The 14,051-nt window shown below is 54.7% G+C and overlaps 6 protein-coding genes across 6 annotated transcripts; 4 read left to right on the top strand and 2 right to left on the bottom strand.

The window, feature by feature from the left end:
- Positions 1–905: 905 nt before the first annotated feature.
- LIP4-5 (Lipase 4) lies at positions 906–2,748 on the bottom strand (the record flags this gene model as incomplete). Its single annotated transcript, XM_066151763.1, has 3 exons — positions 906–2,168; positions 2,223–2,543; positions 2,704–2,748. 3 exons carry the CDS (start codon positions 2,746–2,748, stop codon positions 906–908), a joined length of 1,629 nt encoding a protein of 542 aa, XP_066008748.1.
- A 794-nt stretch (positions 2,749–3,542) lies between these two features.
- On the top strand, positions 3,543–4,025 carry BOL3 (BolA-like protein 3; the record flags this gene model as incomplete). Its single annotated transcript, XM_032019789.1, has 1 exon — positions 3,543–4,025. The coding sequence occupies one exon, from the start codon at positions 3,543–3,545 to the stop codon at positions 4,023–4,025; it is 483 nt and encodes a 160-aa protein (XP_031883104.1).
- A 1,255-nt stretch (positions 4,026–5,280) lies between these two features.
- Positions 5,281–7,015, top strand: CGGC5_v006902 (Cytochrome P450 monooxygenase lolP1; the record flags this gene model as incomplete). Its single annotated transcript, XM_032019788.1, has 5 exons — positions 5,281–6,065; positions 6,118–6,181; positions 6,233–6,466; positions 6,520–6,840; positions 6,896–7,015. The coding sequence occupies 5 exons, from the start codon at positions 5,281–5,283 to the stop codon at positions 7,013–7,015; spliced, it is 1,524 nt and encodes a 507-aa protein (XP_031883091.1).
- A 709-nt stretch (positions 7,016–7,724) lies between these two features.
- Positions 7,725–9,859, bottom strand: BGL1B-1 (Beta-glucosidase 1B; the record flags this gene model as incomplete). The annotated part of the gene is made up of 4 exons (XM_032019787.2): positions 7,725–7,780; positions 7,833–9,291; positions 9,349–9,356; positions 9,826–9,859. 4 exons carry the CDS (start codon positions 9,857–9,859, stop codon positions 7,725–7,727), a joined length of 1,557 nt encoding a protein of 518 aa, XP_031883128.2.
- A 1,345-nt stretch (positions 9,860–11,204) lies between these two features.
- VCX1-5 (Vacuolar calcium ion transporter) lies at positions 11,205–11,497 on the top strand (the record flags this gene model as incomplete). Its single annotated transcript, XM_066151762.1, has 2 exons — positions 11,205–11,431; positions 11,491–11,497. 2 exons carry the CDS (start codon positions 11,205–11,207, stop codon positions 11,495–11,497), a joined length of 234 nt encoding a protein of 77 aa, XP_066008749.1.
- A 98-nt stretch (positions 11,498–11,595) lies between these two features.
- Positions 11,596–12,969, top strand: VCX1-4 (Vacuolar calcium ion transporter; the record flags this gene model as incomplete). Its single annotated transcript, XM_032019786.2, has 3 exons — positions 11,596–11,736; positions 11,787–12,880; positions 12,933–12,969. 3 exons carry the CDS (start codon positions 11,596–11,598, stop codon positions 12,967–12,969), a joined length of 1,272 nt encoding a protein of 423 aa, XP_031883076.2.
- Positions 12,970–14,051: the final 1,082 nt, after the last annotated feature.

The raw sequence follows: 14,051 nt of genomic DNA, 5'->3' as shown, positions 1-14,051 counted from the left end.
ACCATACCTAGACTTGCACCTGCTTAGGGCCAAAGAGCCTGCAAGACATGATCAATTGAAATGCAGGAGGTCCAAGTATCCGTCGCAAGAAGCGCTTCATCCAGAAATTGTAGAACGTAATCTTGACTGAGTAAACGACCCCAAGGGCCACGCCTTCAACGGTCGGTTCATCCAAGACAGTTACACGCCGATGACCTCAATACATGTCTCAACCGGACGCTGTTCAACCCAGACGGGGATGAAATAGACAGTGTTTCCGTCACACTCAAATCTCGGGATGCCGGCTCTTTCTCATGTAGAAGACTGTGGCGATCTTTAAGGAACCCCAGACTAGAGGAGTGGAAGGTGGTGGATGCATGCCACTGCTCGCGTTAGCTGATCAACCCAGCTTTCCAGGATGATATGGAGCTGTGCCTTACAGATGCCACCGTCGTAGCCCGGTCCGCTGCGTGCATCCGCCGGCTGGGCATTCTTGGTTTTTGCATGGCAGAACAGGCCCTGAAAGGCTGGCCAAGAGGCAAGAGGGTGGATAAGGCCAACATGCTCCACTGAAGAGAAGCGTGGCAGACGGAAGGTTGGTCGGCGGGTTCCATATCGCATTTTATTCTGACGAACTTTGTTCTGTTCGTGTGTTGCTAGTGTCCAATGAATTCACCCAAAGCTGCCGGAGGGTCGCTCGTAGATGGTCGCCACTCATTTATCCAATACATTCCTCCACGACGTCTGAGCATCATGAAGACGGGACTTCAGATTGCCGCTTGCTGTAATGAGGATGTACAACCTTTTAATCCATCTGTGTTCCGAAGATTCTCTGAAAGACGGCAAATACATATGCAACGGGTATGAATTACTCTAGAGAAACAGCTTTTGACTTCTCCAAAAGCCCAAGCATCTATGACAATCTATCATGCAAGTAGCTCCCTTGCAACCTCGTATGAGTTGATGTACTCAATTCCCTCTTTCCTCCAGGTATCATCTTCCACGAAGCTGTTGCTGGCATTCAGGACCAGGTTCTTCGGCGCCGCGAGGTCATACTTGGGCCAGTACGGCAGCAGCCCGTCCCGCTTTGTGACATTACCAGCCTTTGCATTGGGATCCAGGTCATTGACGAACCTCACATACGCCTGCCCAATACCCCGCGCCAACTCCAGGTGACTATCGTACTCCGGCGACGGGCCCAACAGGCCACTGATGTTCTGGAAACTGAACGCGACATTGTCAAAGTGCTGCACGCCGTCCAGCTCGGCCCTGTTCCACAACCGCTGGTCGAACCGGTAGCTGTACACCGGCTGCCCCGCCTCGCCCGCGTACAGCTCGCACATCTTCCGCCGGCCCGAGATCATGACCAGGTCCCCGCCGATCGAGGCACCCCGCCGCCACTGCAGGCCCTTGGCGGGGTACACGGAGCAGTTCCAGATGGAGTGCGGCGGCTGCGTGCACGGGTCGTTGGGGTACAGCTCGAACAGCTTCCGGATCGTCGGCGGCGAGAGCGCGTAGGAGCGCCAGAACATGAACCCGTTGAGCAGGTTCTGCTCGGTGTCGGGCTTCGGGCTGTTGGGGTTGAAGTTGATGCCCTCGTCGCTGTTGGCGCCCGTTAGGAGGGGCACCTTGACGTACTTGCCCTCGCGGATCAGCTGGCTCGGGTACCCCGTCAGGAAGTCGCCGTCGACGAGCGGGTTCCAGACCTGGCTTGGCTTGGCTGCGAAGAGGTCGTCCTGGCTGAGGCCGCGTAGGCAGGCGAGCTGGTCTTTGGCGGTCCAGCAGCCGGTCGTGCGGGTGAGGTTCTCGACGGGGACGGTGTAGTACGCCAGGTCCTGGACCTGCGCGCCCGTCGGGCCGCCGCTTTCGAGGATCGCGGCGCGGTAGAGGCCGTCGTCGCGGCCGTCGTAGCTGAAGAGGTGGTAGGCGATCGACTGGGCCCCGGCGCTTTCGCCCCAGATTGTGACCCGGTCCGGGTCTCCGCCGAACGCGGCGATGTTCTCCTGGATCCACCTGAGAGCCAGCCTTTGGTCGAGGAGGCCTGCGTTGCTGGATCCTTCGGCTAGAAGGGCCGGGGTTTGGAGGAAGCCGTACATGTTGAGACGGTAGTTCATGGCGACGCTGATGATGGGCTCACCCATATCCTGGCTGACCTTGACGATTCCTGACAGGTTGTACTGAGGGTCCGCCTGTTGCATCGTCAGTCAAACTCAGACAGTGTAAGTTGAAGTTGAAAATCTCACAATAGAGCCTGTGTACAGACCACCTCCGTATATCCAAACAAGAACCGGCAAAGGCTTCTCTGGCTTTCCAGCAGGACGGACGACATTCAGCGTCAAGCAGTCTTCCGACATGTTGAAGGTCCCACGGTACTGCATACAGCTGTAACCTTGCTGTGTCGCATCTCGGACCTCATCGAAAGAAGTGTTGAGGCTTTGAGGCCAGCGGTACCTGAGCTGGCCAACTGGAGGCTGGGCAAAGGGGACGCCTAGGAAGGCATCTTGGTCCCAGTCTGAGAGATGTACGCCCCTGTATGTGCCGTTGACCACCTGAGCTGTAGGCTCCTGAGCAGCCACAGCCCGGAGGCAGGCCAAAGCTGCAGTGGCTAAACAGTACAAACGCGTCATTTCAAAGAACCAGAAGCAGCCGCCTGGCCTAACAACTCTTCTTGCCATGATTCCATCGCTCTCCCCCTTTTATACGGCCGACAGCGCGCGGACATACCGCTGCGCTGCTCATCAACTCGTGGCTGAACCATAGGAAAAGCATCGTTGGCCCCCTGCGTGATTGGAGGAAAATGAACAACCGCAATGAAAAGCTCATCGTCCTGATTAACCAGGGGCCGGAAGAAATAAGCGTCTACCGTCTGGGGTAAATCATTGGGGAAGAATGCGGGGGATGCGGGGGACGCTGTCGATGGCCTATGAGCCGGCCGGGGAGCGATCTCGACTTGGGGTTGAGGGCCAGGGGGCGGACATTACCAAGGACGGTGATAGGCGTCATGGGCTTTCGATAATGATTTTCCGGCACCACGAGGCGAGTCGCTGCAGGAGGGCGTCTGCATCTCGAGAGAGAGCCGAGGGTCGGACGGAAGAATTGAGGCCATTCAGGGTAGCACTGAAGTCGGGTCTCTGATGGCCAAATATGAGAGCCTGCTGCAATTTGTAAGCTTGAGATTGAGATAGAGGATGCAGGCTGTACGATCTTACCTTGGTGATTGGTTATCTGTGAGCATGGCTGCTTCTTGTGAAGGCATGTGATTGAGATGAGTTGACTTGGTGGAATCGTTCTCACGATGAGACGCTGGAGTGAGACACCGTGCGCGTCACCGCATACTGTCCTGGCACACAGTAAGGGTCGGCTAATTGTCGGATGAAGATCGCCCGCTATTGACGTCAACCGAGCCGAGCTTAGAAATTTGGGATCAAAGCTTCCGATTCTTAGCTCGTCGGGAAAGTCAATTTGACATCAACGGTCTTAACATCACGACCCCGCCAGACGATTGCTTTTACTGCAAGTTCCAAACAGTATATATACACAGACTTTCGACTCGAAATCTCAACATGCTCTGCAGATGGTGCCGACGCGCAATTGCGCTCTCCAAGCCCGCATCAAACACCCTCGTCGCCAGGGCTTCCGCAACAAGCTTCCCGATCGCAGCGAGAACCTACTCCTCTTCCGCTATTTCTCCTCGAACGACCGCAGTCTCTTCCCCATTTACATGTCAATCCGCATCTACATTGAGGCCCGTGACACTCTCCAAGCGCACCTACTCCTCCGCGACGGAGACCGCACCACTCGAGAAGCCCGACCACCTCGATGCCGCCGAATCGACGATATGGGACAAGCTGGTCGCCGAGTTCTCCCCCTCAGAGCTCATTGTGCAGGACGTTTCCGGCGGCTGCGGCTCCATGTACGCGATCGACATCACCTCGGCCAAGTTCAAGGGCGCCAACATGCTGAAGCAGCAGCGCATGGTCAACGCGGTGCTGGGAGACATGGTGAAGCAGTGGCACGGCATCCAGCTGCGGACGAAGGCCCCTTGAGCTGCGTTCACGGACGGAATGATATACAATGACGGAAAGATGGAATGCTGCGGCGGCATGATTGTACTATAAACGGCGGTGTACGGACATAATTATACCTCAATGGCAACTCCCCTCCAAGATAGGGCTGAGACGACGGGAAATACAGCATGAAAGAGATTTTACACTGGTACGCCGCATACGAGTGACTCAATGGCTTGATACCACAGTTCGGAACGGGCAAGAGGCGTTGTTTACGTCCAGTCGTGTGTTCCTCCCACCCTCCCCCAAGAGTGTTCAACGGTCAGACCGCGGCCAAGTGCGATGCGGTTTTGTTTCTGCAGACAGCAACACATGCGCTCTTCCAAATCCCATCTCTCATACCCTGGAGTCTTCGAAGCATCTGTCAAGATCTGCTATTTTGACTTTCGTCGGGAATCTGGCCAATGACAAGCGTCGTATTACTCCTCCTGCCCGCCTAGTGGGACCCTTTATGGGTCGTCCGGACTTCTTTCTCCAGCCTCCGGGACCTCCGTCTCCTCAAGGGACTTGCGTTATGAAGCTGACAGGCCTTCGGCGAGATTCGGCTTATGACAGGCTGGCAACGATCCGCCGTGGACTCGGCCGAGATAGTCAGCTTACCACGGTCTCCTCAGTTTCCTTGCACCGCCAGTTCAAAAATCACAAAATTTCAACTTCCCGCTAAGCATACACCTTCTGAGCTCCCTTGCGCCATCCAATCAAGCGATCGCCGTATCGGCTCATGGAAGTGCCGACCCTTGCTGCGGCAGCACGCCCAGACAACACATCAGCCCTCGATTGGCTGGGTCGCTTTGGCGACAGGGGCAGGATGCAGTCAGATTTTGGCGAACCGTTAGAGAATGCAACGCCGGGATTTGTGCTTTTTGGTGGACATTCATACTGCGTCGAAGAATGATGTGCGTGAAATCAGTGGACGAGATGCGCAGATGCACCTATCGTTGCCCCGATTTGTAAATGCGGCCCCGACCAGAAGACCCATGAGACAACAGGACCCCGGCGCCGAGGACCCGGAAGTCACTCTGGACCCGAAGAGATGCTGTCAGCATCGTCATCAGACCCAGAACGATGTGACAACAGACGGGGATGCAATGCCTTTGCCCCTCGTTAGACGTAGCACGAGAGCCGGGCCCGAAGGGACCATAGAAGCCAGATAAAAGTGTTGTGTGAGGCCCGTCCCGAGTGGGATGGCTCTTGATCCTTGATCCCTCACCAGCATCTGGTGTCTCCCGCCATCATGGCTCTTCCAGACATTACAGCCTCAGATATCTCCGGCTACTTCTCGCCGGTCTACCTGCTCCTCGCCTTCGCAATCTACTACATCGCCACCTCAATCGCAGCATGGCGCCGACTGCGCGCCTTCCCCGGCCCCGCGCTCGCCCGGTTCTCCTACCTCTGGAACATCCTCAACTCCCGCACCGGCCGCCCCGCCGAGACCTTCACCCGCCTGAACCGCGAGCACGGCTCCCTGGTCTGCATCGGGCCCAACGACCTGGTCACCGACGACCCGGACGTGTTCCGGCGGATGAACGGCGCGCGGTCGACGTACAACCGCTCCTCGTGGTACAACGCGGCCAAATTCAACCCGCACGAGGAGGCCATGTTCAGCATCCGCGACATCCGCAAGCACGACAGGATGAAGGCGCAGGTCGCGGGCGCGTACTCGGGCAAGGAGAACGACGCGCTCGAGAGCGGGATTGATAGCCAGCTGGCGGGGCTGATGGAGCTCATTCGACGGAAGTATGTTACTATGGGGGAGGATATGAAGCCGATGGACTTTGGGAGGGTGGCGCAGTACTTTACGCTCGACGTGATTACGGAGATTGCGTATGGGAAGGCTTTTGGGTACATGGCGACTGACTCGGATATTCATGAGTACATCAAGACAACGGAGGACGTTGTCCAGATTCTGCAGATGCTGGGCGAGGTGCCGTATCTGTGTACCCTGTTCTGGTCGAAATGGGTGTTGGGGACTGTTGGGCCGAAGCCAACGGATAAGTCCGGAATGGGAAAGATGATGGGGTGAGTTGCATTCTGTTGTTTGCACTCCCATTGGCACTGACTGGCCCTGCAGAGTTGCGAGAGACGTGGTTGCCAAGCGGTTCGGGCCTGATGCCAAAGATGAGCGCGACATGCTCGTAAGTCTGTCGAGACGCTGTTGCTGCGAGAAGTCAGACTGACTTTGATAGGGGTCTTTCGTCCGCCACGGGCTCACGCAGGGCCAGGCCGAGCAGGAAGTTCTATTCCAGATTACAGCCGGCTCCGACACCACTGCCACGGCTATTCGTACCACCTTTCTCCATCTCTTGACCTCACCCAATGCATACCAGACTTTGAAGAGAGAGATTCACACAGCGATTACGGAGGGTCGCGTGTCGTCGCCGATTACAGCTGAAGAGGGCAAACAGCTGCCTTATCTCCAGGTACATGATGTGGCCATACCTCGGTAAACGGCAACTAACGCGAACTCTGCCAGGCCGTCATCTACGAGGGTCTCCGGATGAACGCCCCATTCACGGGGCAGTGCTCCAAGGAAGTCCCCGCGGAAGGAGACACCATTGATGGTCGCTTCGTTCCCGGCGGCACACGCATCGCGCAGAACTTCTGGGGTGTGATCCGCCGGCTTGACGTATTCGGAAAGGACGCAGACCTCTTCCGGCCAGAGAGGTGGCTTGAGGCGGACGAAGCGACGAGAGACAACATGGTGAGAACCACGGAGCTAACGTTCGGTCATGGGCGGTGGGGATGCTCTGGGAAGAACGTCGCGTTCATGGAGCTGAACAAGGTCTATTTTGAGGTAGGTCGGGCCTGTGTGATGCGAATAGAACACAATGCTGACGTTTTTCATACAGCTCCTTCGAAACTTTGACTTTCAGATCGTGAATCCCAGCAGGCCATGGCATAGCATCAACCATAACTTGTGGATGCAACATGAGTTCTGGGTGAAGGTGACTGAGTCTGCGACAAGCTAGACGTCAGAATATGGCGGTGAGACTACTCGAATGAGCAGAAATATAGAATCTGAGAGAACGTTTTCATTCTGATCGAGTTACGGCGGGCTGTTTCAACTCGGCAGGACGCAGCAACAATCGCGACTTCTTAATCGTCAGCTCTAGGCTGTGTGAGATGTTACTTAGTCAATGTCTTGAGGTATCTTCCTCCCTTAAATTAAGATGACACTCCCAGGAAGAATAATGACGCAATCGAATTATAACCGCAATTTCTACAAAATAATGTGCACTACGATGTTAGTAGGACTTGTTGCTGTTCTTCAATTCTGGTTAATGTCTAGCAGCCTGAGGTGCTCTAGTTGGGGCGCGGTTGAACCAGGTCAGCCACGGACACTAAGAGACAGGTGAAACAAAACCTTCTCTTAGCCGCACTTTGCATTCAGCACAACAAAACTGTACCAAATTCTATCGCTCGCTCACAGAAACAACACCAGCGAAATCGCTGTATGCGACACTTTGCGAAATGATGCTTCGCACGAGAAGCCCATGAGCTCAGCTACAAGAGCTGATGAAATGGAGCAAATGACATGGATCTCCTAATGCCTTGGTGGCTCAGTGGTAAAGCGTCTCACTCGTAATGAGAAGATCGGGCGTTCGATTCGCCCTCGAGGCAACAATCTCAATCTTTTGCTCGTTTTGGACTGCAACGCTTCATCTTTTGTTATGTTTACTAGGTGCTGCCCTCTAGCTTTTGGAGAAACTCATGAACATCAACTTCACAGTTCCCTGGCGTTCGTCACTTCAAGTAGACTGTCATTTGAGTTACTGAACTACTCACTGCGAATCAAGTGCTTGAAGAACTCGCCCAAGAACAACGCAGATCGCTTAGGATACCGCGTCTTCTCGGGACTCTCAAAGTCAATCCACGTCGCACCGAACCTGTCCGAGAACCCAGCCGCCCACTCCCAATTGTCCGTAAAAGTCCATCCAAAGTACGACTTGATCACCACTCCCTCCTGCGAAGCCTTAGCTACTTCCGTCAGATAGCTCTTGAAGAAGTCAATGCGGAACGGATCCTCGAGAACGTCGTCCGGCCCCTTGGGTTTCCAGTCGTGCTCGCCTTGCGCCGTGGTCCCGTTCTCGGTGATGTAAATCGGCACGCCGTACCGGTTCCAGATCCAGCGCAGCAACTTCGCCCACCCCCACGGCGTCGTGCGCAGCCAGTACGTGTCACTCATCGGCCCCCGCGGCACGCCCTGCTTGTTCTCGTCAAACTGCTCAATGTTGCCCTTGTGGTCGTTGATGTCCGCCGGCCCGTCGCGGTGCCGCACATAAAAGGCGGAGTACGAGTTCATCCCGTAGACCTCAGAGCTGCCGAGCACGAGTTTGCTCTCCTCCGGCGTGAACCGCGGCAGCCGGTCCCCGAGCTGCGCCCGCATCGACGCCGGGTAGTCGCCCGTCTTGTACAGCGGGTCCGCGAACCACGCAATCTCGAACTCGCGCGCGCGCTCGGCGGCCTCGACGTCGTGGGGGTCCGCCGCGTCCCACGGCTCAGACCAGTTGCCGTGCAGCGTAATCATGACAGTGCCCTGCTGCGACGGCTGGAACTCCTTCTTGTACATGTCCGCGGCGTACGCGTGCGAGACCAGCTCGGTGTGCGCGACGATGAAGGGCTCCGTGCTGGAGTCGCCCTCATCGTTGAGCTCGCGGAAGCTGGACCGCGCGGGGGCGTGCACGCCCGCCGCGTAGCCGGCGAGGGTGTACACGCCGGGCTCGTTGTACGTGATCCAGTTCTTGACGCGATCGCCGAAGCGCTCGAAACAGACGCGGGCGTAGCGGACAAAGTCGGGCGTGTAGCGGTCCTTGTCGAGCATGCCGCCGTAGCGGTCCTCGAGCGCCTGCGGGGTGTCCCAGTGGAAGAGTGTGACGAAGGGGGTGATGCCGTTGGCGAGCAGCTCGTCGATGAGGCGGTTGTAGTAGGCTATGCCCGCCTCATTGACAGGATCCTCTTTGCCGCCGAGGGGGATGATGCGCGACCAGGAGAGGGAGAAGCGGTAGCCGCTCACGCCGTAGCGCTTCATGAGGGCGACATCTGTCTTGTACAGATCGTATGAGCGCACGGCGTCGTCGCCTGTGCTGCCGTCCTTGACTTTGCCCGGCGTGTGGGCGAACTTGTCCCAGATGGACTCGCCTTTGCCATCTTTGTCCCAGGCGCCTTCAACTTGGGCGGCGGCTGTTGCGAAGCCCCAAGTGAAGTCGGGCGGGAGGGCGCCCTTGATGGACTCGTCGAACTCGAACTGCGTGGCCATGATGGTCAGTGGGTGATGTGAATGAGATGAAGACGGCCAACTTACTGCGCTCCCTACATCGTGCAACGCATCTCATGTACGAATGCACGACTCAACCCCACCTCACGATCATGTGCTAATAGCTGGAGCTTCAGAGACGCGATTTCGATGGAGGGGCATTCCTGCGTCGGGATGAAATGATGATGATTCGTGGAGAGGGCATGTCGGTCAGAGCTGGCCCGACGGCTGTTGAGCGGATGGACGGCTGAATGTCACTTCAGTGGGGTTCTATCAGCAACATGCAGCATGTTCAAGGGATGTACAGAGCAGCGGGCCCGTGTCTCGGAGACTCAAGAAGACGTGAATTCTCTTAGAGAGTAATTGTTTCCTCGTAGCTCAATTGAATTGACGAGTCGATGCAAACAGACTGGAGACTCTCAGAAGGTTTAGGGCTGGGGCTCACACTGAGACAGATATGAACAAATGAAGGCAGACCAGACAGAAGCTTAGCGCTGAAGGTGGTGTGTTGGGGCCTCAACTCACAGGCGTGGGGGTGTTGTAGCGTCCCCGAACCCATGGAGCGGGCCGTCGTTTCTCGGCGAGAGATGCCGGTCGGTATGTTCAACCACAGGTCTTAGTAATGAGCCGAACCATCGTGTTTGAGCCTCAATACTGCAATAGGAGTCTTGATATGATGGGTTAGTCTCTGTCCTATTCGGTTGGTTGTAACAGCTTACCGCAAGAGCCTCATAGGGCTTTGGCTGGACAGCAGGTGAGCACTGATCTACAAGATGGCTGGAGGGCAGTCACGACTGAACATGTGTTCAACATCGACCATTTTCTCTGAACAAAAGTTCACTGGAATCTTATGCGAGACGTCAGGCAAACAACAGTTCGCTAGGGATAAAGAAAAGCACTTCAAGACAGAAAGAATCAACGGAGGGCATTTGGTCGTTGGCAAATTGGCTGAGGAAAACCGCAGCACCATCCTCATAGGTAGTTGTTTGAAAACATGCCTCGTCATCTCGGTCTGCCAACGCTGTCCACCCCGCGATATCCACCTCTCAATATGACAAGCTGGGATGTTACAAGTCGATCAGCAGGGTCCATCTGGTGGCTCAGCCAACTTCAGTGCATGACCCCTCGAGCGGCCGCACGAGCCGAAACGGTTAGACCACCACGAGAGGGCATAAAGTCGCGCCAAGCATCTCACCACGTATAATCCTCACGACTTCAGTTAGCTGTATACAACCGCCAAAAGATCCATCAGCATGGTTCATCTAAAGATCTCCGAGACACGACGCGGAAAGAGCGGGCGTTTGACCATTCTCGTCGAGTTAATGAATACTAAAAGGGCGCGAAAACCCCCGGTTGCCTGCCTGGCGAGCTCACCAATCCTGAAAATCGCTCATATACATTTTGAAGAAAAACCCTCTTTTTTAACCCTCTGTTTTAATGAGAAACTCGCTTGGAGGCCTCCCGAATATCTTGCGGGATACCCAGTTCGGACAATCGAGAGATGACGCAGACGATGGTTGTGTCATGAGGGATAATTCGCCGACACATCCACCACCCGCGCCCACCGATCCGAACCGGCCCCTGAGCGAGCTATCCTCAACCCGGGCGACCTGAAAAGCCGGCCATGCGGGAATTTTTCAGACATCACTTCCAAGGTAACATTTGCGCCGGCCTCTTTAGCATCAACGACTGATCATCTCGTGCTAACGAGGGCAGATGGTCTGCAACGGATTCAAAGTTTATGCTTTCCGGTCTCTCCGTCCAGCAGCATCGACGCGCAATCGTCCGTGTCCCGTGCCCCCCAATCGGACTCAGAGGCAACCGAAGACGGCCTGCCAACGGACGAAAAGCAGCGGCCCATCCGCTCGAGGACGCGAGGGACCTTGGGGCTTCTGAGACACACGATGCTGTCGTCCTGGCTCAACGTGCTGCTCGTCTTCGTCCCCGTCGGTCTTGGGCTATTCCTGTCCAATGCCAGCCCAATCTTGGTGTTTATTTTCAATGGAATCGCGATCATTCCGTTATCAGCGCTGCTCACTGGTGCGACTGAGAAAATCGCAAGCGATGCCGGGGATACGATAGGCGCGTTTCTGAACATCAGCCTAGGAAATCTCGTGGAGTTGATCTTGTTGTAAGTGCCCCCTGGACCCGGTCTCTCGGTATGAGAATTAACATCCGTTCTCTTGGTAGCATGTGAGTGGTACTCTAGTAGCAGCGATTACAGGAACTAACAGCTCAAGCGTGGCTCTCAAACACAATCAGATCCATGTTGTGCAGGCGTCCATCCTTGGTTCAATGCTTGTGAACCTTTTGCCCATTCTCGGTACGGCCTTATGTGTCAACGGCCTATGGCATGATGACCCGGTCCTCAATACAACAGAGACACAACTTTTGAGTTGTCTACTGTTCGTCTCTGTGTTTGTCTTCCTCATTCCGGTATGTTGAACTTGAGTATTACATTTGAGGGCATTGCTTAGACAAGGCAGACAGCGTTCTATCACACCTTCAACGACACCGAAGACGCCGGCGAGGCAATCCTGAAGATGAGCCGGGCATCAGCATTGATGGTACTACTGATTTACATACTCTACTTCGTTCACGAGTTCAGGACGCACTCTGCAAACCGTTTATATCACGCAGCCCCGACACACTCCTTCGACCTGGAAAGCCTCTCCACCTCCCCGACAATAGCGCCACAACATGCGAGGCAGCAGGTTCAACAGGCTGTTCCTTCCAATCGAACGATTCGCTTCGCAGACGAAGGGACACCAAAGAAAAGTCAGGATGCACCTGATACAACAGGATATTCATCGCAGCTGGACGGAAACGAGGCATCTGAAACCGACTCGGACGATGACAAACCAGACGAGCGCCGTGGTCGGGAGGCTTGGAAGTCGCGGAATGCTTTTGATCGGCCTAGCTCTCAACATTCCATGGCGAGAACGCACAGTCGGTCGCTGTCACTTTCCGGTAGCTCTCGCTGGACAACGTTCAGCCGAGAGGGCTCTTCCGTCGGAATCGAACATCGAAGATTAGTCAGGTCAGGACTCGCCAACCTGCAAGCTCTTCGGAGTAGCCATGCAAGCTTAGACACCGCCCAAGTCGGACAAGTTCAGCATTCAAAGTCCATCATGGAGAGGCTGGTTCCCGTCATGATTCTCATCATCAGCTCTGGATTGATGTCCATGTGCGCCGAATTTCTGGTTAGCACGATCGACGAAGTAACCCATCAGGGGCATCTCTCCGAATCCGTTATCGGCCTCATCATCTTGCCAATTGTCGGCAATGTCGCCGAGTACGTCACCGTTGTGACGGTGGCATCGAGGGAAAAGCTGGACCTTGCCATTGCCGTCGCCGTTGGGTCCTCGATCCAGATTGCCCTTTGTGTAGCGCCCTTGACAGTGATCTCAGGTTGGATTCTCTCTAGAGACCTATCTCTCAGTTTCACTCTCTTTGAGGTCGCCGCGCTGATGGGGACAGCACTCTTGGTGAATCTGTTGATACTGAGCGATGGGAACAGCGTCCTGCGAACAAGCGGGCTCAAGGGCGGTCTCATGTGCGCGTGCTATGTCATCATCGGGTACGTCTAGACTCTTGACAAGCATGCCAAGTGACTTGCTAATAAGGAACAGATTTGGAGCATATCTTTCTCCGGAACTAGACGGGTAGACATGGAAATAGGGGAGGTCGACTTTGGCCCGCCTGAACGGCCCATTGGTCTCCTGGATATGTGATTTTGCATAATAAGTAATATAAAATAGCGACCCGATTGATCCAGTTGTCTCGCGATACATTTAACTTGAGATTCGTTTTATTAGCTGTGTCACTGATTGGGCGAGGCTCTCCAGCGGTATATGCAGCGTACTTGCTGACTGACCCCATAGTTCTTCCGTCTTCGAGCGAGTCCTTGTTGTTCCCGTGATCCTGCAGTAAAAATGCCCTGTTATAGCCGCCGAACGCCTGAGTGGGCTGGTCAGCTGTTATCCTGGCTTACGGGTTGTGTGTAACAAGACGCTCTTAGCGATTGGCTATTTCTGATTTATCTTCAAGCAAATCCTTAAAGCCTGGCCCCTCACTCGATTGCGCTCGCAAGCCTTTATCTCAAACCACCCGGCGCGCATATACGCAATGTCGCAACCGCAACCACTTCGACGACGGAGTCTCCCGCTGCTGCTGCCGTCCAGCAACATCTAGCTTCAATTAATAACAGCAAAGCCTATTAGTAGTAGCTATAAAAGGAACTACTCCTTACTAGTATTTACTTCCTAAAACTAGATAACAGTGTTAAGGCACTACTTATCAACTTATAGACAGTATCAGAAGCAGGGCAGCGAGATAGGACGTATATTTATATAGGCGTTAGTTAGGAGCAATAGGACGTTCTACGCTAACACCCTTTAATTAAAACGGTTCTTTATCTCTAACTAAGAGGCGTTATTAAGGGTAGGGTCTTCAATAACAACCTAGTAGAGGTATGGTTCAAGTAGCTCGGCATATCGACGCTATTTGAGTTCATCATAACAGAAGCTCTTGAGCTGTCGAGTTAGCAGTTCCACAGTTCGTCGTCGTCATAGATGCAGCGGTAGATGACGAAGCCCCACGTGTGTATCCCAAAGTGCGGGCGCGTCCGAAGTTCTCAGATTCCATATTGTGCCGGCGAGGTGCTTATCTGTTGGTTGGATTTGTTGGAAGAGGGCGGTCAAGGCCAAGCCGGGCATAGTTGCGATGGACATTGTTTTTTCTAGCCGACG

The sequence above is a fragment of the Colletotrichum fructicola genome, assembly GCF_000319635.2.
Source record: "Colletotrichum fructicola Nara gc5 chromosome Unknown KSG_Nara_v1_contig04, whole genome shotgun sequence".
Lineage (NCBI taxonomy): Eukaryota > Fungi > Ascomycota > Sordariomycetes > Glomerellales > Glomerellaceae > Colletotrichum > Colletotrichum fructicola.
This window is presented reverse-complemented; position numbering and strand designations above follow the sequence as displayed.